The sequence below is a fragment of the Sciurus carolinensis genome, chromosome 6 (genome assembly GCF_902686445.1).
Source record: "Sciurus carolinensis chromosome 6, mSciCar1.2, whole genome shotgun sequence".
Classification (NCBI taxonomy): domain Eukaryota; kingdom Metazoa; phylum Chordata; class Mammalia; order Rodentia; family Sciuridae; genus Sciurus; species Sciurus carolinensis.
This window is the reverse complement of record NC_062218.1, coordinates 416,629-430,963: the sequence shown is the minus strand read 5'-3', so window position 1 is coordinate 430,963 and position 14,335 is coordinate 416,629. Positions and strand designations below refer to the sequence as shown.

The window sequence follows — 14,335 nt, the reverse complement described above, 5'->3', positions numbered from 1 at the left end:
CCACTCCCCACTGTGGGAGTGAGACCAGGGATCTGAGTACGGTGGCCGACACACTCAGGCTGCCCGGGGGCGGGGGGGCGTGTTATCTGAGGGATGAGGGATTTGGTGCTGCCACCTCAGTCCCCTGGAGAGCTGGTGCACCACCAGGAGACAGAAAGTTCCCCAGCAGGAGACCACGGGGACAGCACTGGGCAGACCTGAAACACCACAGGCCAGCAAGAGCAGCTAAAGAAAGGCTGGGCCCCTCCCTCTGAGGTGTGAAGGCTCCGCCCGTGCCAAGGGCTCCTCCTGGCCCCCGAGAGCAGACGGAGGTGGACAGCTGCCCAGTGCATGGACAGGAAATGAGGCTCAGAGCAGACAGGTGGCTGCTGAACTGCAGAGCCAGCCTCCCCAGTGCTGTGTCCCCCCAGCTGCTGTGAAGCCTGAAGGTCCTGCACATGGTCTTCCCACCAGGTCCTCCACAGGGCTATGGGGCTGCCCAGGTCCAGTGATGGGTATCCAGAGGGGCGACCACATGGTGTGTGGCGGGGGCGAGTGCCCCAGGGTGCAAGCGAGTGTGCACACGAGGACACATGGCGTTCCCAGGGCTTGGGACAGGAAAGGAGCACACATAAGGCCTGGTGTCGCCAGGTCCTGTAGTTTGCAGGGAGACTGGTCTTGGGCTCAGGGGGCCGGAAGCTGAACTCAGAGGCAAGGGAAGGAAGCCATAGCTATTTCAGTTCTGGGAAACTTTGAAATTAAGTTTTTCTTGGAAATTAGATAAAAGCTGTGCTTGCCTCAGAGGCCTTGGGCAGAGTTGGATTCTAACATGCCAGGGCTCCACACGCCCGAATCCTGGCTTCTGCTGCCCTTGGCTCTGTGCAGGCCTGGTTTTCTGCCTGACAGCGAGGTGCTGGTCCTAAGTACTCCACACGTTGCCTGCCACCCCAAGTCTCTTCCACGCTGGCAGAGATGGGAGCCAGCTGTCCTGCCGGGCAGCCCCGCCCCAGGGGCCTCCTCCAGGGCGGCTTCCCTGAAGAGGTGCCTGCAGCCAGTCAGCCGAGGACCTCAGTGACCTCCACCACCCTGGTCAGGACCTCTCGGCCGGCAGGGGTGTGCGAAGCTCAGCCCTGGGAGCTGCTGCCCCCTCTGTGGCCCTGGGGGACTCTCCTTGCCCTACCACTGCTCCATGGCGGCGCTGCCGTCTCTTAGCAGGGCTGCCTCCCAGCCTGGTCCTCGCCCTCTCACTACTTCAAACACGTGGCTGCGCAGTCCGCTGTTCCGTTCTTCCCCTCAGCCCATGGCTCCCCTGCTCCAGAACTCTGCCCCTCATCTCCGGAGGGGACGTCCCTGTGGGGCAGCCTGCTTGGTGCAATCAAGGGCCCAGTTCTGCCTCTGAGTGCCCAGTGAGTCCACGGCGGACGTGCACTCTCTGCTTGACCTTTTGAGTTCCCATCTGACTTTTTTTTCCCTCCAGAGGTCAAATAAAGAAAAGCTCCTGTCCTCTCTGGGCTTCAGTGGGTCCCTTCTGTCCAGGGCCCTTTCCTGGGCTGCCGTCCTCCATCTGGTGCTCCAGGACTCTCAGCCCTGCTCAGTTTTCTGCCACCGTCTGGAGCCCCCGACCTGGGCCGGCGAGGAGGCCCCGCAGGAGCCACAGCAGCAGACCACGGATGCGAGGATGAAGAGGGAGCGAGACCCCTAGAGCGTGGGAGTCGCTGCCGTGGGCTCGGGCACATGAAAGCTGGTCTCTGCGGTTTCCTAAGTGGCGCAGAAGGACAGTCCAGCACCCACAGGGTGGGCTGCTGGCTTCACTTACCTGGTGGAAGCCCAGATAGTCCACGATCGTGGGCGACGCATAGAAGATGATCCCGTCAGCGCTCACGACCAAGGCGAAGCCATCGAGAGACTGGAAAACACAAGAAGGCTCAGCACACAAGCGTCTCCACCCTCTGCTTCCCGTCCAAACCCACGCCTCCGGAAATGCCCTCTGAACTTCAGGCAGTCCTGCCGGGTCCCCGCAGGTGGCCCCGGCCAGTGGTTGGGCCCACAAGGCCACAGGGTCAGTTCTCCTTTCTCTGCAGGGAGTCAAAGTGCTCTTGGAGATACAACCGTCATCACAGGGACCTGAGGAGGTCCCATGGACCCAGGCGGAACAGGACAGGCTGCTGTGCTAGCGAGGCCTCCCACCCTTCTGCCCACTCTTGAGGAAGGTCCCGGCGTCTCTGAGCTTTTGACATGACAAGCACTGAGCTCCATCAAGTGCTGCCTGTATCTGCTGAAATAACCTGGGCTCCTCTCGTCCTCCTGACAGCCAGCTTCTGTTGCTGGGTGGCCCTTGCATGGCTGCCCCTTATGTTCTCCTGAAAGAGCCTCCTGTGCAGTAAGAATGGGCAACCCTCCCCTCCTGTGGTGTCAAGCAAGGGAATCAGGAGGCACCGCCCTCTGCCATCTCCTGGGCCTGCTCACGCAGAGGGCCCCGGGCTCCTGGAGGAGCGGGTCTCTTTGCCTCCATCGCCCTGGCCTGTTGGGGGAGATGCTGGCCCGCACGGGTGTGCTTCAGTGCCACTGGGCAGTGTTTGTTAGTGTGTGCAGGCGTTTTATTTTCCTTACATCCACTGTTTCCTGGAAATGCAGCCATCAGGTTTACTAGTGCATATTATTTACAGCACTTCTTACAGTCGTTAAGCCTCAGGTATGCTCACGATTGTGGGGCTTTCAGGCACATGAGCATGCTGTGCTGGACTACCTTTACTGAAGAAAAGTAAGCCCTACACCCTTTCATATCGACTTGCCAGAGTCACGTCCAAGGAAGACACACAGGAGACCAGAGCCCCTGGTCATCCACTCACCGTATCTATCATCTGTGCATCACCTCTCTCATCTATCTATTTTTCATAATCATCTTTCATCTACTATGATGATCATCTATTTTCTATGTATCTATCCATGTATCCATCATATCTATCTACCCATCACCTCTGTCATCTGTTTTTCTATGCTCTCTATCATCTATCAGGATAATCATATCTATGTGTCATCTGTCTGTCTGTCCATCCATCATCTGTCATGCATTACCTGCCACGTATGTATCATGACGCATGGATCTCTCATCGTCCTCCGTGACATCATCTCTCCCTCTCATCTGTCCTTCACCATGTCCAAGGAGCCCTGGTGAGCACTGCCTTGCTAAGTGGAAGATCTCTCAGTATCTCATTGCCCTCACCAGTTTGGACCAGTCGTGGGTTCCCTTGGGCAGTGCGACAGCTGGGGCTTTGGCCCCCTGGACAGCCCTGTTCATAGACGACTCTGTTGTCCTAGTGAGACCCAGATGTTCAGAGCCTGGAGTGTCCATGAAGTCTCTGGCAGCTGGCAGTACATCAAGACTCATTTCCCTTAGTTATTTTTTCCATATTTCTTATTGGTGCATTACAGTTCAATCCCCTTAGTTCCTGAACATGCTAGACACTTTCCCCCACTTTCTTTTGAACTTTTCTAGTCTGCTAAGTAGAGACTCACTTTCCCACCATGGGCTCCTTTCTGGGATTCCTGATGAGATGGAAGCCTCTCCACGTTGACAGGTGACCTGCTTCTCTCGCATGGTAAAGTGCGTGTGCGGGTCGTGTGCTGATTTCTCTACTGAGTTTTTATGTATCTGTTTCCATGAGCTTGTGAAATGTTGGTATGGAAGACCTGTAGGTGCCCAGGATAAGGGCTGCACCCACATGCAAGCCCCTGCTCACATGGAAGATGAGGAAGGCCCAGAACTGCTGATGCAGGGACCCAGCCCTGACCAGCTGCACAGCAGAGAGTGGCAGGTGTCCAACCCATAGGCCAAGGCTGGCATCAGGCCCAGGGAGCAGCCCAGGTGCTGCAGGGAGGAGTACAGGGCCCTCGAGACCATCAGAGAGCAGCTGCCCCACCAGGAGAAGGAACGAGCAGAGCCAGGAGCAAAACACCACGGAAAGCTCTGAGCTGGCAGAGATCACACCGAAGCCAGGGCTTGTTCTTTGCAATGTTTATTAAAAGCAATAAACTCTCCTGATAAAAGAAAAAAAACTCCAGAAACAGAAGTTGTTGATGCTGTCTTAACATTGTGTGTGTGCATCTTACCCTGAGGGAGCGACAGTCAAGGCATTCAAGATCAAGAAACCAGGCAAGGTGCCCCCACGGCCCACTCTAGTGGTGTGCAAACTGGTCCAAGCATGGCTGTCGTGGGGATATACCACACCAGCTCTTATCGGCTGTCTGCATTCGCACTGCGGTGGCCGCGAGGTGTGCTTGGAACAGACAGCACAACCACAAAGCCCAAAGGAATTTCCATCAGGCCCTTAAAGAGGCGCTGCTCAGTCCTGCAATGTGCAGAGCTCAGCAGAGGTGCTGACTGCTGCGATCAGACGTGAGAGATCCACCAGAGGCCTAAGGAATGGCAGAGAGCAAAGCCCCTCTCTCTGCTGCACCCGGGAAGCCCTGGCAAAGCCAGGAGGAAACAGCCAACTGAGGAATCAGTGGGGAAGGAGCACCTTTGTCAGTAACCTCTAGGAACTAGAAAACTGGCCAAATGCGAGGACACAACAGCAGGTAGCGCCCACCTACAGAAACGCCGAGGAAGCCAAGCACTTCAAACGCACCCCACAGATGCGCGCAGGACACACGAGGAAGCCTCAGCGACTCGAGGGACGGATTCCATCAGCACAAGCAGAAAGGATTCCCCAGGGGCAGGCGGGGCGAGAGCGCCCACAGCCACCTTCCCAGGGAACTGGGGACGGCCTGCGACTGGCGAGTCAGCAGCTGCTCACGGCTGGGACGAAGTACTGGACAAACTCCACCTGGGGAGGAAGGACGCGTGGCTTCGTGGGCCAGGGAGAGGCAGAGCACCTGGAGGAAGCAGGAGGCGGGGCAGGAGGGGGGGCGGGGCAGCGGCACCTCCAGGGCCACCCCAGGAGTCCCCGCCCAGCAGCACCGCCAGCCAGGGACCAAGCCCTCAGCACCCAGCCTTTGGGGAACATTCTGGAACCAAACCATAACCACTGAGGAACATCATGGAACTGCCAAGGCGCTGGCCATTCACGCTCCACATGGAGGTGGCAAGCAGGCCACGGGCCACTGAGGAGATGCAGCCAGGAGGGGTCACATCTGCCAGCAGCACCACAGACGTCGGCCCAGGTCCAGCACAGACTGGAGCCTGGTGTGAACAGGTGCCATCCAAGTCCAGGCGGGGCCAGGCTCCGCGTCTGAGGCGTCGTCAGTGTGTTCAGGAGCACTGAGGAGTCCAGAGAGGATGCTCCCTCCATTCCAGGCTGGCCACTCAGCTTCCAGGGTGGGTCCCTCCTCCCACCCGCCCTCCAGCCGGGGCTGAGGCCCTGTGGTCACCACGTGTCCCAAGGAGGCTGCTGACTCTCTCCTGAGCTGTGCAGCAGGTCTGGGCCCCAGGGTCCTCCGCCCCTCAGGGACCCCATGCTGGCGCCTCCCCCTCCAGGCCTGGGCTCACGCAGCTGGGGCGTTTTCTGTTTCCTAACGGTTTCCCAGAGTCCAGACACCAGTGCCCAGAGCCCAGCCTCCCCTGGTCCTGGGAGCTCCCGCCCTTCCTTGCAGCACCGTGAGGACTGTGCAGGTCACACCCTACTTAGACGGTCCCTGACTCCCACACAGGACAGTCCGGTTCGAGGCAGAGCCGGCGCAGGAGACAAACCGGGAGCGTGGGGAGCCAGGGTCTCAGGCCAGGCCCTGCGGCACCGCAGCCCCCAAGCTCTCGGCGGCCCTGCTCCTGCTGGGCCTGCAGCGGCCACCGCCCACCGGCTGCTTCTCGCCCCAGCTCCCAAACCCCTGCACTCGGCCAGGGAGCCTCCGGCTGGCCGAGGTGACCAACAGGCGGCCCTCACAGTGTCTGGCATCAGGCCTGGGTCACTTCTGATGGCCGCGCCCATCCTCATCCGCCCCTGAAGGCCGACAGGTTTCCAGAGTCCACACCCACTGGAAACTCGCAAGGAACTAACCAGACAGGCCTGTGCGGGCCTGGGCGGCTGTGGGCCAGTGCTGGTCAGGAGGGCAGGGTCCCGCGTGGCCACCAAGGCCATCCAAGAAGTGGCCCTTGGTCTGCAAGCATGTCCAACTCCCCACAAGGCCCAATCCTTCTTGGGGGACCTGGGACATTTGGGATCTGCTGGTGTCACCGAATGGGAGACCTCATCACTGACCTGCAGCAGGGACACGGCCCGTCCTTCTGGGGCTGGGTCTCCCCACGTGGTCAGGGGCTGTTGGAGGGTGCCAACAGCTGGAGCCGCCTGCAGACAGCAGGTCTAGAGGAGGTCTCCACCTCCGGGCCGCTCCTGAGGTATTTAAAGTCAAAGCCAAAGACTCTCCTCCATCCTTCCACAGCTCAGAGGAATGCTTCCGGAGGCTTCTTTCTCCTTACGCACCTTTGGTGTCAGCACTTGTGACAAGGCTGCGACCCCTGAAGTCAGACTGCTGTGTCCCTCCCGTCACTGAACTCGTGTCCACCTCTTCAGAGACGTGACAGAACACATCAACGTGAGACCCCCACAGTGGCCACTCCCGAGTGCCCAGCTCTGTGGTGAGAGGCACACTCCTGGCCAGCAGCCGGCCCCACTGTCCTCCTGAAGAGCAGCTCTGCACCCGGAGGGCCACCCCAGCCAGCCCAGCCCCGCGACCTCCACGCAACCTCCTCTGTGCCTCCGGCCCCAGGACCTCCCATGAGTGGAACCACACGGCCCTTGTCCTTCTCTGACTGGCCGTCCGTGTTCAGCATGTCCTGTCCTTCCTCCTGTCCTGAGTTCCACCTTTGCAGCTCCCACGAGTGAGACCATGCTGGCTTCAGCGAGCCAGCAGTCCTCCAGCTCCCTCTGTGCTGCTGCAATGGTCCGGACCTACTCCTTTTGAAGGCTGAATAGTAGTCCATCCTGCACACGAAACACATGCCCCTCACCCACTCACCAGCCGACGGGCATCAGGTGGTCTCCATGTCTCGCCTGCTGTGAACAGTGCTGCAGGGTTTGGGAGTGCAGATGGACCCTCAGTAGTTCTGTTTTAATAGTAAGCTGTCCATACCCTTCCCATAATGGCTGTGCCTATTCACATGCCCACCAACAATGCAAGGACCCGCCTCTCCACATCCACCACGTCTCTCTGGCTGCTGCCATTCTTCCTAGGGTGCCTCACTGTGGTTTTGATTTGCTGGTCCTGCGATTAGTAAGGTTGAGCATATTTTTCGTGTGCCTGTTGGATATTTATGTTTTCTTTTGAGAAATGTCTTTCCAGGTCTTTTGCACTTTTTTTTGTACTGGATATTGAGCCCAGGGGCACTTAACCACTGAGCCACATCCCCAGCCCTTCTGATTGTGACACAGGATCTTGCTGAGTTGCTCAGCTCAGGGCCTCACTAAGTTGCTGAGGTTGGTCTGAACTTGCAACCCTCCAGCCTCAGCCTCCCTGGCCTCTGGGACCACAGGTGCAGCCCCTGCTCCTGGCTGTGCAGACTTTTGTGCAGGTTAGAGTCTGGCGTGTGTCTGAGCTGCTGCCCCAGATCTGAGGCTGGCTCACACAGGTCTCCTCCTCTGCTGGCCCTTTCCTCCCCTGTGGGGAGGTGATCCCACAGGTCTGTTCTGGTCTTCTGTCCTCTCCCATGGACACTGGTAGTTCCCTGTCTGGCCTGGTGAGTACTGGAGGGAACAGATGTGTAGGCAGCGGGGACAGCTTCAAGAGGGTGAGAGTTCACCTGATGCATGTCCCTGCAATCCCTGTGGGACAAGGGAAGACTCAGGAGTGTGGACAGCTCAGTGCCCACCTGCTGCCCTCAGAGTGTGGCTGGCACAGTGGCTGCACCTGTGACCCCAGTGACTTGGGAGGCTGAGACAGGAGGATGCAAGCTCAAGGCCAGCCTCAGACGCTTAGTGAGACCCTTTCTCAAAATCAAAAGTAAAAAAGACTGGGCTGTATCTTAGAAGTAAAGCACCCTGAGTTCAATCCCCAGTACAAACAAATAAATAAAAGGGCAGGGTGCCCAGTGTCCACTGCTGCTCAGGAGCCTAGCGGCTCCAAGTGCCGCACCTGGAGTTTCTGTCCTGCCTGCCTCTGCTTCAGGGAACGTCCTGGAGTCCAATAAGCGGGTGTCCCTCACCTGGCGTCAGAATCCGGGCACGGATCCCCTGCTCCAATACTTAGGTGCAGATGGGGTGCCGGGGTGCCCGGCACAGGCAGGAAGCCAGGCGTCACTTCCATGACCACTCGCCACTCTGCCATCTGCTCGCATGAGAACCCAGGAGCCCAGGGACTAGTTAGCTAGAGGGCAGCGCAGGGTCCAATGCACCCTGCGGGGCCACTGAGGCCTGGCTGACCGGCAGGTGTGGTCCTCAGCATGGTGCCCTCCGGGCCACACTGGGTTGTACCCAGTACCACGGCTGCAGGACGTGCTGACGTCCTCCTAATAATAGTTCAAAGACCAAAGAGGCTTTCTGGGCTTGAGTATATAAAATGTCTTCTTAAAAAAGATTTTATGAGATTAGTCACAAGAAAAAACAATCTTAATTTTAACTCACAAGGCAGAAATTTTTTTTAAAGACCATAAAATGCTGTTTGTGGAATCATATGGATTCAATATCAGACTGACTTTCTGGTCCAAAATCGTCACGCCAAATAGTCGCACACATGTGGGACCGTCTCCCAAATATGCCTGGTGAGTGTTTATTTTCTTTCCCTCTCTTTCTAATCCTGCAAAGTTTGGGTTTTGTTTTAACATGGTACATGGAAAATGAGGTCCCTTTTCCAAGTGGAAAAAGGATTTGGCCCAAGGGTTGCATTTTTAAGGGGGTTCTCCTCTCTGGTCAGTTGCTGAACGCCGCGGCTCGCTGCACCTGCTGCTTGGGAAGGTGGGCACAGCGAGGCCCACTCACCAGGGCCACTGCGGCCACTGCAGGCAGGGAGGCCAAGCGCCCAAGCATCTGGACTTCCTTTGGCAAACTCTTGGAATAGCCTGATTTCTTCCAGCCCCAGGCAGAAAAATAGCCTGCAAGTACTTCAAAGATTATTTTTGTCAAGGTCACGCAAAGGGAAAGAAGAGGGGAAAAGGAACAATTCTAAACAGCCCCCCGCGCTCCTCCTGGCAGAAGGGAAGCTGGGAGCCCGTCCTCCCCAGAGAGCTGTCGCCACGGCAACCGAGCAGCAACAGGCCGGCCAGTCACGCGAGCGGGCGGCACAGGCAGGCGGCAGGCAGCTGGCGCGGCCTCCTGGAGCCAGATCACTCGCGGGCGCCACATGGGGCTCGTGCGTGCGAGCAGCCTCCTCGCTGGGGAGGGGAAGGCCTGGCTGTTCACAGACCCCACAAACAGCCAGCTCGGCCTTGACCCTCTCCCTGAGGCGGCCGCGGCCTTGGGAACAGACAGAGGTGTGTGTGGCCAGAGCCCGGCAGGCCCAGCCGCGGCTCCCCGCCTCGGTCTCTCCTCCAGGTGAGCCGCTTGCTGCAGCATGGGCACTGGGGGCAGAGGTGCTGGACAGGGATACCAGCACAGGCTGCATTCTCCAAAGGCTGGGACAGGGGCCTCAGGGGCCCGATGTCCCTTACAACATGTGGCCCCAGCAAGTGAAGCAACCTCCCTGGCCACTGCTTCTCGACATAGCGGGGCCGCTGGTGAGGGTCAGCTGAGCCAGCCCTGAGCACCGCCCACCAGAGCGGGCACAGGACCCACGTGGCCATCACCCTCAGGACAGGAGCTCTGTGCTGGACTGCTGACCCAATACCAAGCACAGTGCCATCTCCTAGAGAGCAAAGCTCAGGAAAGCCCAGCCTGAGCTGGGCATGGTGGCACATGCCTGTGACCCCAGCCACTGGGAGGCTGAGGCAGGAGGATCAAGTTCTAGGCCAGCCTGGGCAACTTAGTGAGGCCCTGACTCAAAATAAAAAGTAAAGAGGGCTGTGGATGTGGCTCAGTGGCAGAGCGGGGTTCGATCCCCAGGACCAGACCAAGCAGCTAACCAAACAGCCTGGGCCCGGCCTCTGCGTGCGGACCCCTCTGGGAGGGCGGAGGGTACCGTGGCCTCCTGCTGGGGTCCTGGAGCCTCGCTGCACCCTGCTGGCCCGAGACCCAGCGCCTCCCTCTCCAGGTGTGTCCTGTACAAGTGGCCTCAGTCCAGAAGGCCTTCAGGGGCAGATCTGCCCCAGACAAGCTTCCAGGACTTTCCCAGGAGAGCACAGGGCCGGCCTGCTCCAGCTGCAGAGCCCAGGAAAGGGAGGCGGGGGAGCCTCCTGGCAGAGCCCGGCCACGAGGGTGGGCTGCTTCCTCCTGCGCAGAGTCCTAGAGAGGCGAGTCTGTGCTGCGTGCAGCAGGAGCACAGGTGCCCGGCTCAGGGGGGCGCGTCGCGACTCTCCCTGGAGCGTGGAAGGGAGAAGGACCCGGAAGGGAAGGCTCTGCAGCAAGACTCTGCTGTGTCCCCTCAGCCTGTGGCCGACTTACAGCCTGAGCCCAAGAGACCCGGCGCTCGGAACCCTGGGCCAGTGGCAGGACAGGGACAAAGGGACCACCACTGCCTAGTGAGAGCAGATGGTCAGAAGCTAGTGGTGGACGGTGAGGGGACTGCTGGTGGAGAGTCAGGGGATCTACAAGTCACAGAGAGACCAGGCCCAGCCCCAAACGCCTGAACCGTCTTCTGGGGTAGGGCCGGGAGCCAGGCTCTGCCCACCTGGGAGGCTGCTGACCACAGAACTTCACTGGCACGTGTGAGAGGGGCCTTCTGGCAGGCACTGCCCTTGGCGGGCCTGGGACGTGCCTCTGCACTGTGGGGTCACCTGTCCCCTGGGCTTGGCTGAGCCACCACGTCCACTCACAGGCCAGTCACAGGGCCAGTGTGGTCCCTCCTTGCTGCAGCCTCGCTTACATGCTTCTCGGTATTGCTGAACCCTCAAGGGAAGGCCACTTCAAAGGCACTTTGGAACAATGGGCCTAGCAGTCATGGCACCTGGTAATAACGCAGAAAGGCCCAGAGGAAGCAGGAAGCCCTGGACCAGGAGATGGACGCATGTTCTGCAGCCTGCTCACTGGGGAGTCCTCAGAACTGAGCAGGGAGCAGGCTGGAGGCACCAGGGAGTCCTTTCCAGGGAAGCTGGGCAGGAGCCAGGTCCCCCAGAAACACGGAACGCGGCCACGCCCAGGTACCAGCCCGGGTTCCGCCCCAGGACTTCGCCCCACCCTCACCCTCTGCAAGTCCAGGACAGAGGCGCTGTGGGCATTGTCTCTGTCCAGCAGCACCCATACCGACGACCTTGCCAGGCACTGGACCCCGACCGAGCCCAAGGACACCAGCCGGAAGTCAGCACAGTGTATTCCTGCTGCCGCCCTGGCCAGGACAGGTGGCATCCCAGGGCCCGTGTCTCAGTCTCAGCCCTGCCCAGACACTGGGTCCCCTGCTCCTGGCTGCACGACGCCTGGCCCTGACAGCACTGCTTTGCCCTCCTGGGCCGGTTCCTATGCTGTCCCCTGCTCTGCGCCCTGCAGCCCTGAGGGCTGGCGGCGAGATCTCTGGGGTGTCAGCTTCCTCCTCCTGGCCTGAGGTATTGGAGGACACATGGCCTCCTGACCTGTACCAAACCACCTGGTGCCCCTGGAGTGGAGGTGGTGGGAGGGAGAGGTTCTCCCCCGCTGCTCCATCCATGCCCCGACCACTCGATCCTCTCCCTAGTCCAGCACAACCCCCACAGGGAATGTGGACAGATGTCAGTTCAGCCGCTGGGGCTCTGGGCAGCTTCCTGCCTGTGAAGCTCCATCTGGAAGGTGAGTTTCCAGGTCTCTCTTTAGAACAGGCTGACAACCCCGCACTGTGCGCTCGTCGGTGCAGGAGGCCCAGCTCCTGGGACCAGAGCAACAGGGTGGCTCAGCCGCTGCTGCCACAGGCTGGGTAGCCCAGGCTCTGACATGCAGGGGTCCTCAGGGCTAAACCCATTGGCCTGTGGATGCCACAGGCAGAGGGGGCTGGGAGGGGCAGGTGACCCTGGGTGGCAGGAGTCACTGTGTGTGCTCAACCTGGGCAGGCTGCTCTCAGGGACGGGAGAGTCCTCAGTTCAGGAGGCGACTCAGGAATCTTCCTGTTTACAACCTGCCTCATCCTGCAGAACGCTGGTGGAGAGCAGGCTGTGCCCTGCTCTCAGTTATTTCACAGTTTCATAGTGTTCAGAACAGCAGCTCTCAGGCTGCACCTGCCCTGGTGACTCCATGGTGTAGAACAGCAGCTCTCAGGCTGTGCCTGCACTAGTGACTCCATGGTGTGCAGAACAGCAGCTCTCAGGCTGTGCCTGCCCTGAGTGACCCCATAGTGTAGAACAGCAGCTCTCAGGCTGTGCCTGCCCTGAGTGACTCCATGGTGTAGAACAGCAGCTCTCAGGCTGTGCCTGCACTAGTGACTCCATGGTGTGCAGAACAGCAGCTCTCAGGCTGTGCCTGCCCTGAGTGACTCCATGGTGTGCAGAACAGCAGCTCTCAGGCTGTGCCTGCCCTGAGTGACCCCATAGTGTAGAACAGCAGCTCTCAGGCTGTGCCTGCCCTGAGTGACTCTATGGTGTAGAACAGCAGTCCTCAGCTGTGCCTCCCCTGGTGACTCCATGGTGTAGAACAGCAGCTCTCAGGCCGTGCCTAACCTGAGTGACTCCATGGTGTGTAGAACAGCAGCTCTCAGGCTGTGCCTGCCCTGGTGACTCCATAGTGTGTAGAACAGCAGCTCTCAGGCTGTGCCTGCCCTGAGTGACTCCATGGTGTGTAGAACAGCAGCTCTCAGGCTGTGCCTCCCCTGAGTGACTCCATGGTGTAGAACAGCAGTTCTCAGGCTGTGCCTGCCCTGAGTGACTCCATGGTGTAGAACAGCAGTTCTCAGGCTGTGCCTGCCCTGAGTGACTCCATGGTGTAGAACAGCAGCTCTCAGGCTGTGCCTGCCCTGAGTGACTTCATGGTGTGTAGAACAGCAGCTCTCAGGCTGTGTCTGCCCTGAGTGACTCCATGGTGTAGAACAGCAGTTCTCAGGCTGTGCCTGCCCTGAGTGACTCCATGGTGTAGAACAGCAGCTCTCAGGCTGTGCCTGCCCTGAGTGACTCCATGGTGTGTAGAACAGCAGCTCTCAGGCTGTGCCTGCCCTGAGTGACTCCATGGTGTAGAACAGCAGTCCTCAGCTGTGCCTCCCCTGGTGACTCCATGGTGTAGAACAGCAACTCTCAGGCCGTGCCTAACCTGAGTGACTCCATGGTGTGCAGAACAGCAGCTCTCAGGCTGTGCCTGCCCTGAGTGACTCCATGGTGTGCAGAACAGCAGCTCTCAGGCTGCGCCTGCCCTGAGTGACTCTATGGTGTGCAGAACAGCAGCTCTCAGGCTGTGCCTGCCCTGAGTGACTCCATGGTGTAGAACAGCAGTTCTCAGGCTGTGCCTGCCCTGAGTGACTCCATGGTGTAGAACAGCAGCTCTCAGGCTGTGCCTGCCCTGAGTGACTCCATGGTGTGTAGAACAGCAGCTCTCAGGCTGTGCCTGCCCTGAGTGACTCCATGGTGTGCAGAACAGCAGCTCTCAGGCTGTGCCTTCCCTGAGTGACTCCATGGTGTGTAGAACGGCAGCTCTCAGGTTGTGCCTGCCCTGAGTGACTCCATGGTGTGTAGGTCAGCAGCTCTCAGCAGCTCTTTGGCCTACCCTGAGTAACTCTCTCTTGTAAGCATTGGTGTTCCTTAAGCTACTCCATTTTCAGTTGTGTGCTGAGGTGGAAGGGCTCCACAGGTTGTGTGTACATGTCAGTAGCACCATCTGTCTGGCACCATTATAAGGCCCAAGCTGGTAAGTAAATTAATTGTGCTAATATGTTTGACCACCTGCTAACCCAGTGATAAATCGGAAGCACAGGGACTCATATAGAAAAAAGCCAGGCCTGTGAGGTCCTGGAACACAGCAGACCAACGAATGATGCAGCCCTCCCCTGAGGCCCACAAAGGGGGTGTGCCTGAGTTGGACGTGGCAGCACACTGTCCCTGGCACCCTGTCACTTGTCATGATTCTCGCCCTGGAAAATCCCCAATGCAACAAGCCTCTGACCTCATCCTGGGGCTCCTGCACAGCATGGTTTCCCCTGCAGAGGACCAGGCCTGGCCCACTCCACACCAACACCTGCCGTTGACACTGACTGTCCGGACCTGGCCTGGAATCAGCTCCTGTGCTTGGCAGCTGTGCCCCTGGAGCTCTGCCTGCCCTCTGGCAGGGGCTGCCTTCCTGTTTGCCTTTGCTCTCAGTGCAGACTCCTGAGCATGTGGCTGCCTTCACACTTTCCTACCTCTTCTGCAATATGTTGCTGGGAGACTCACGGTCCCAGTGGTTAAGACTAGAGT

At 59.0% G+C, this 14,335-nt stretch overlaps 1 protein-coding gene across 2 annotated transcripts in view; it reads right to left on the bottom strand.

Moving 5' to 3' along the window:
• The window catches only part of Ahrr (aryl hydrocarbon receptor repressor), a 78,479-nt gene that overhangs the window by 16,392 nt on the left and 47,752 nt on the right, over nt 1-14,335 (bottom strand). For both annotated transcript variants that reach the window (XM_047555890.1, XM_047555891.1), the window contains one exon: nt 1,796-1,885. In XM_047555890.1, the coding sequence (XP_047411846.1) occupies nt 1,796-1,885 (90 nt within the window). The remainder of the gene's footprint in view (nt 1-1,795; nt 1,886-14,335) is intronic.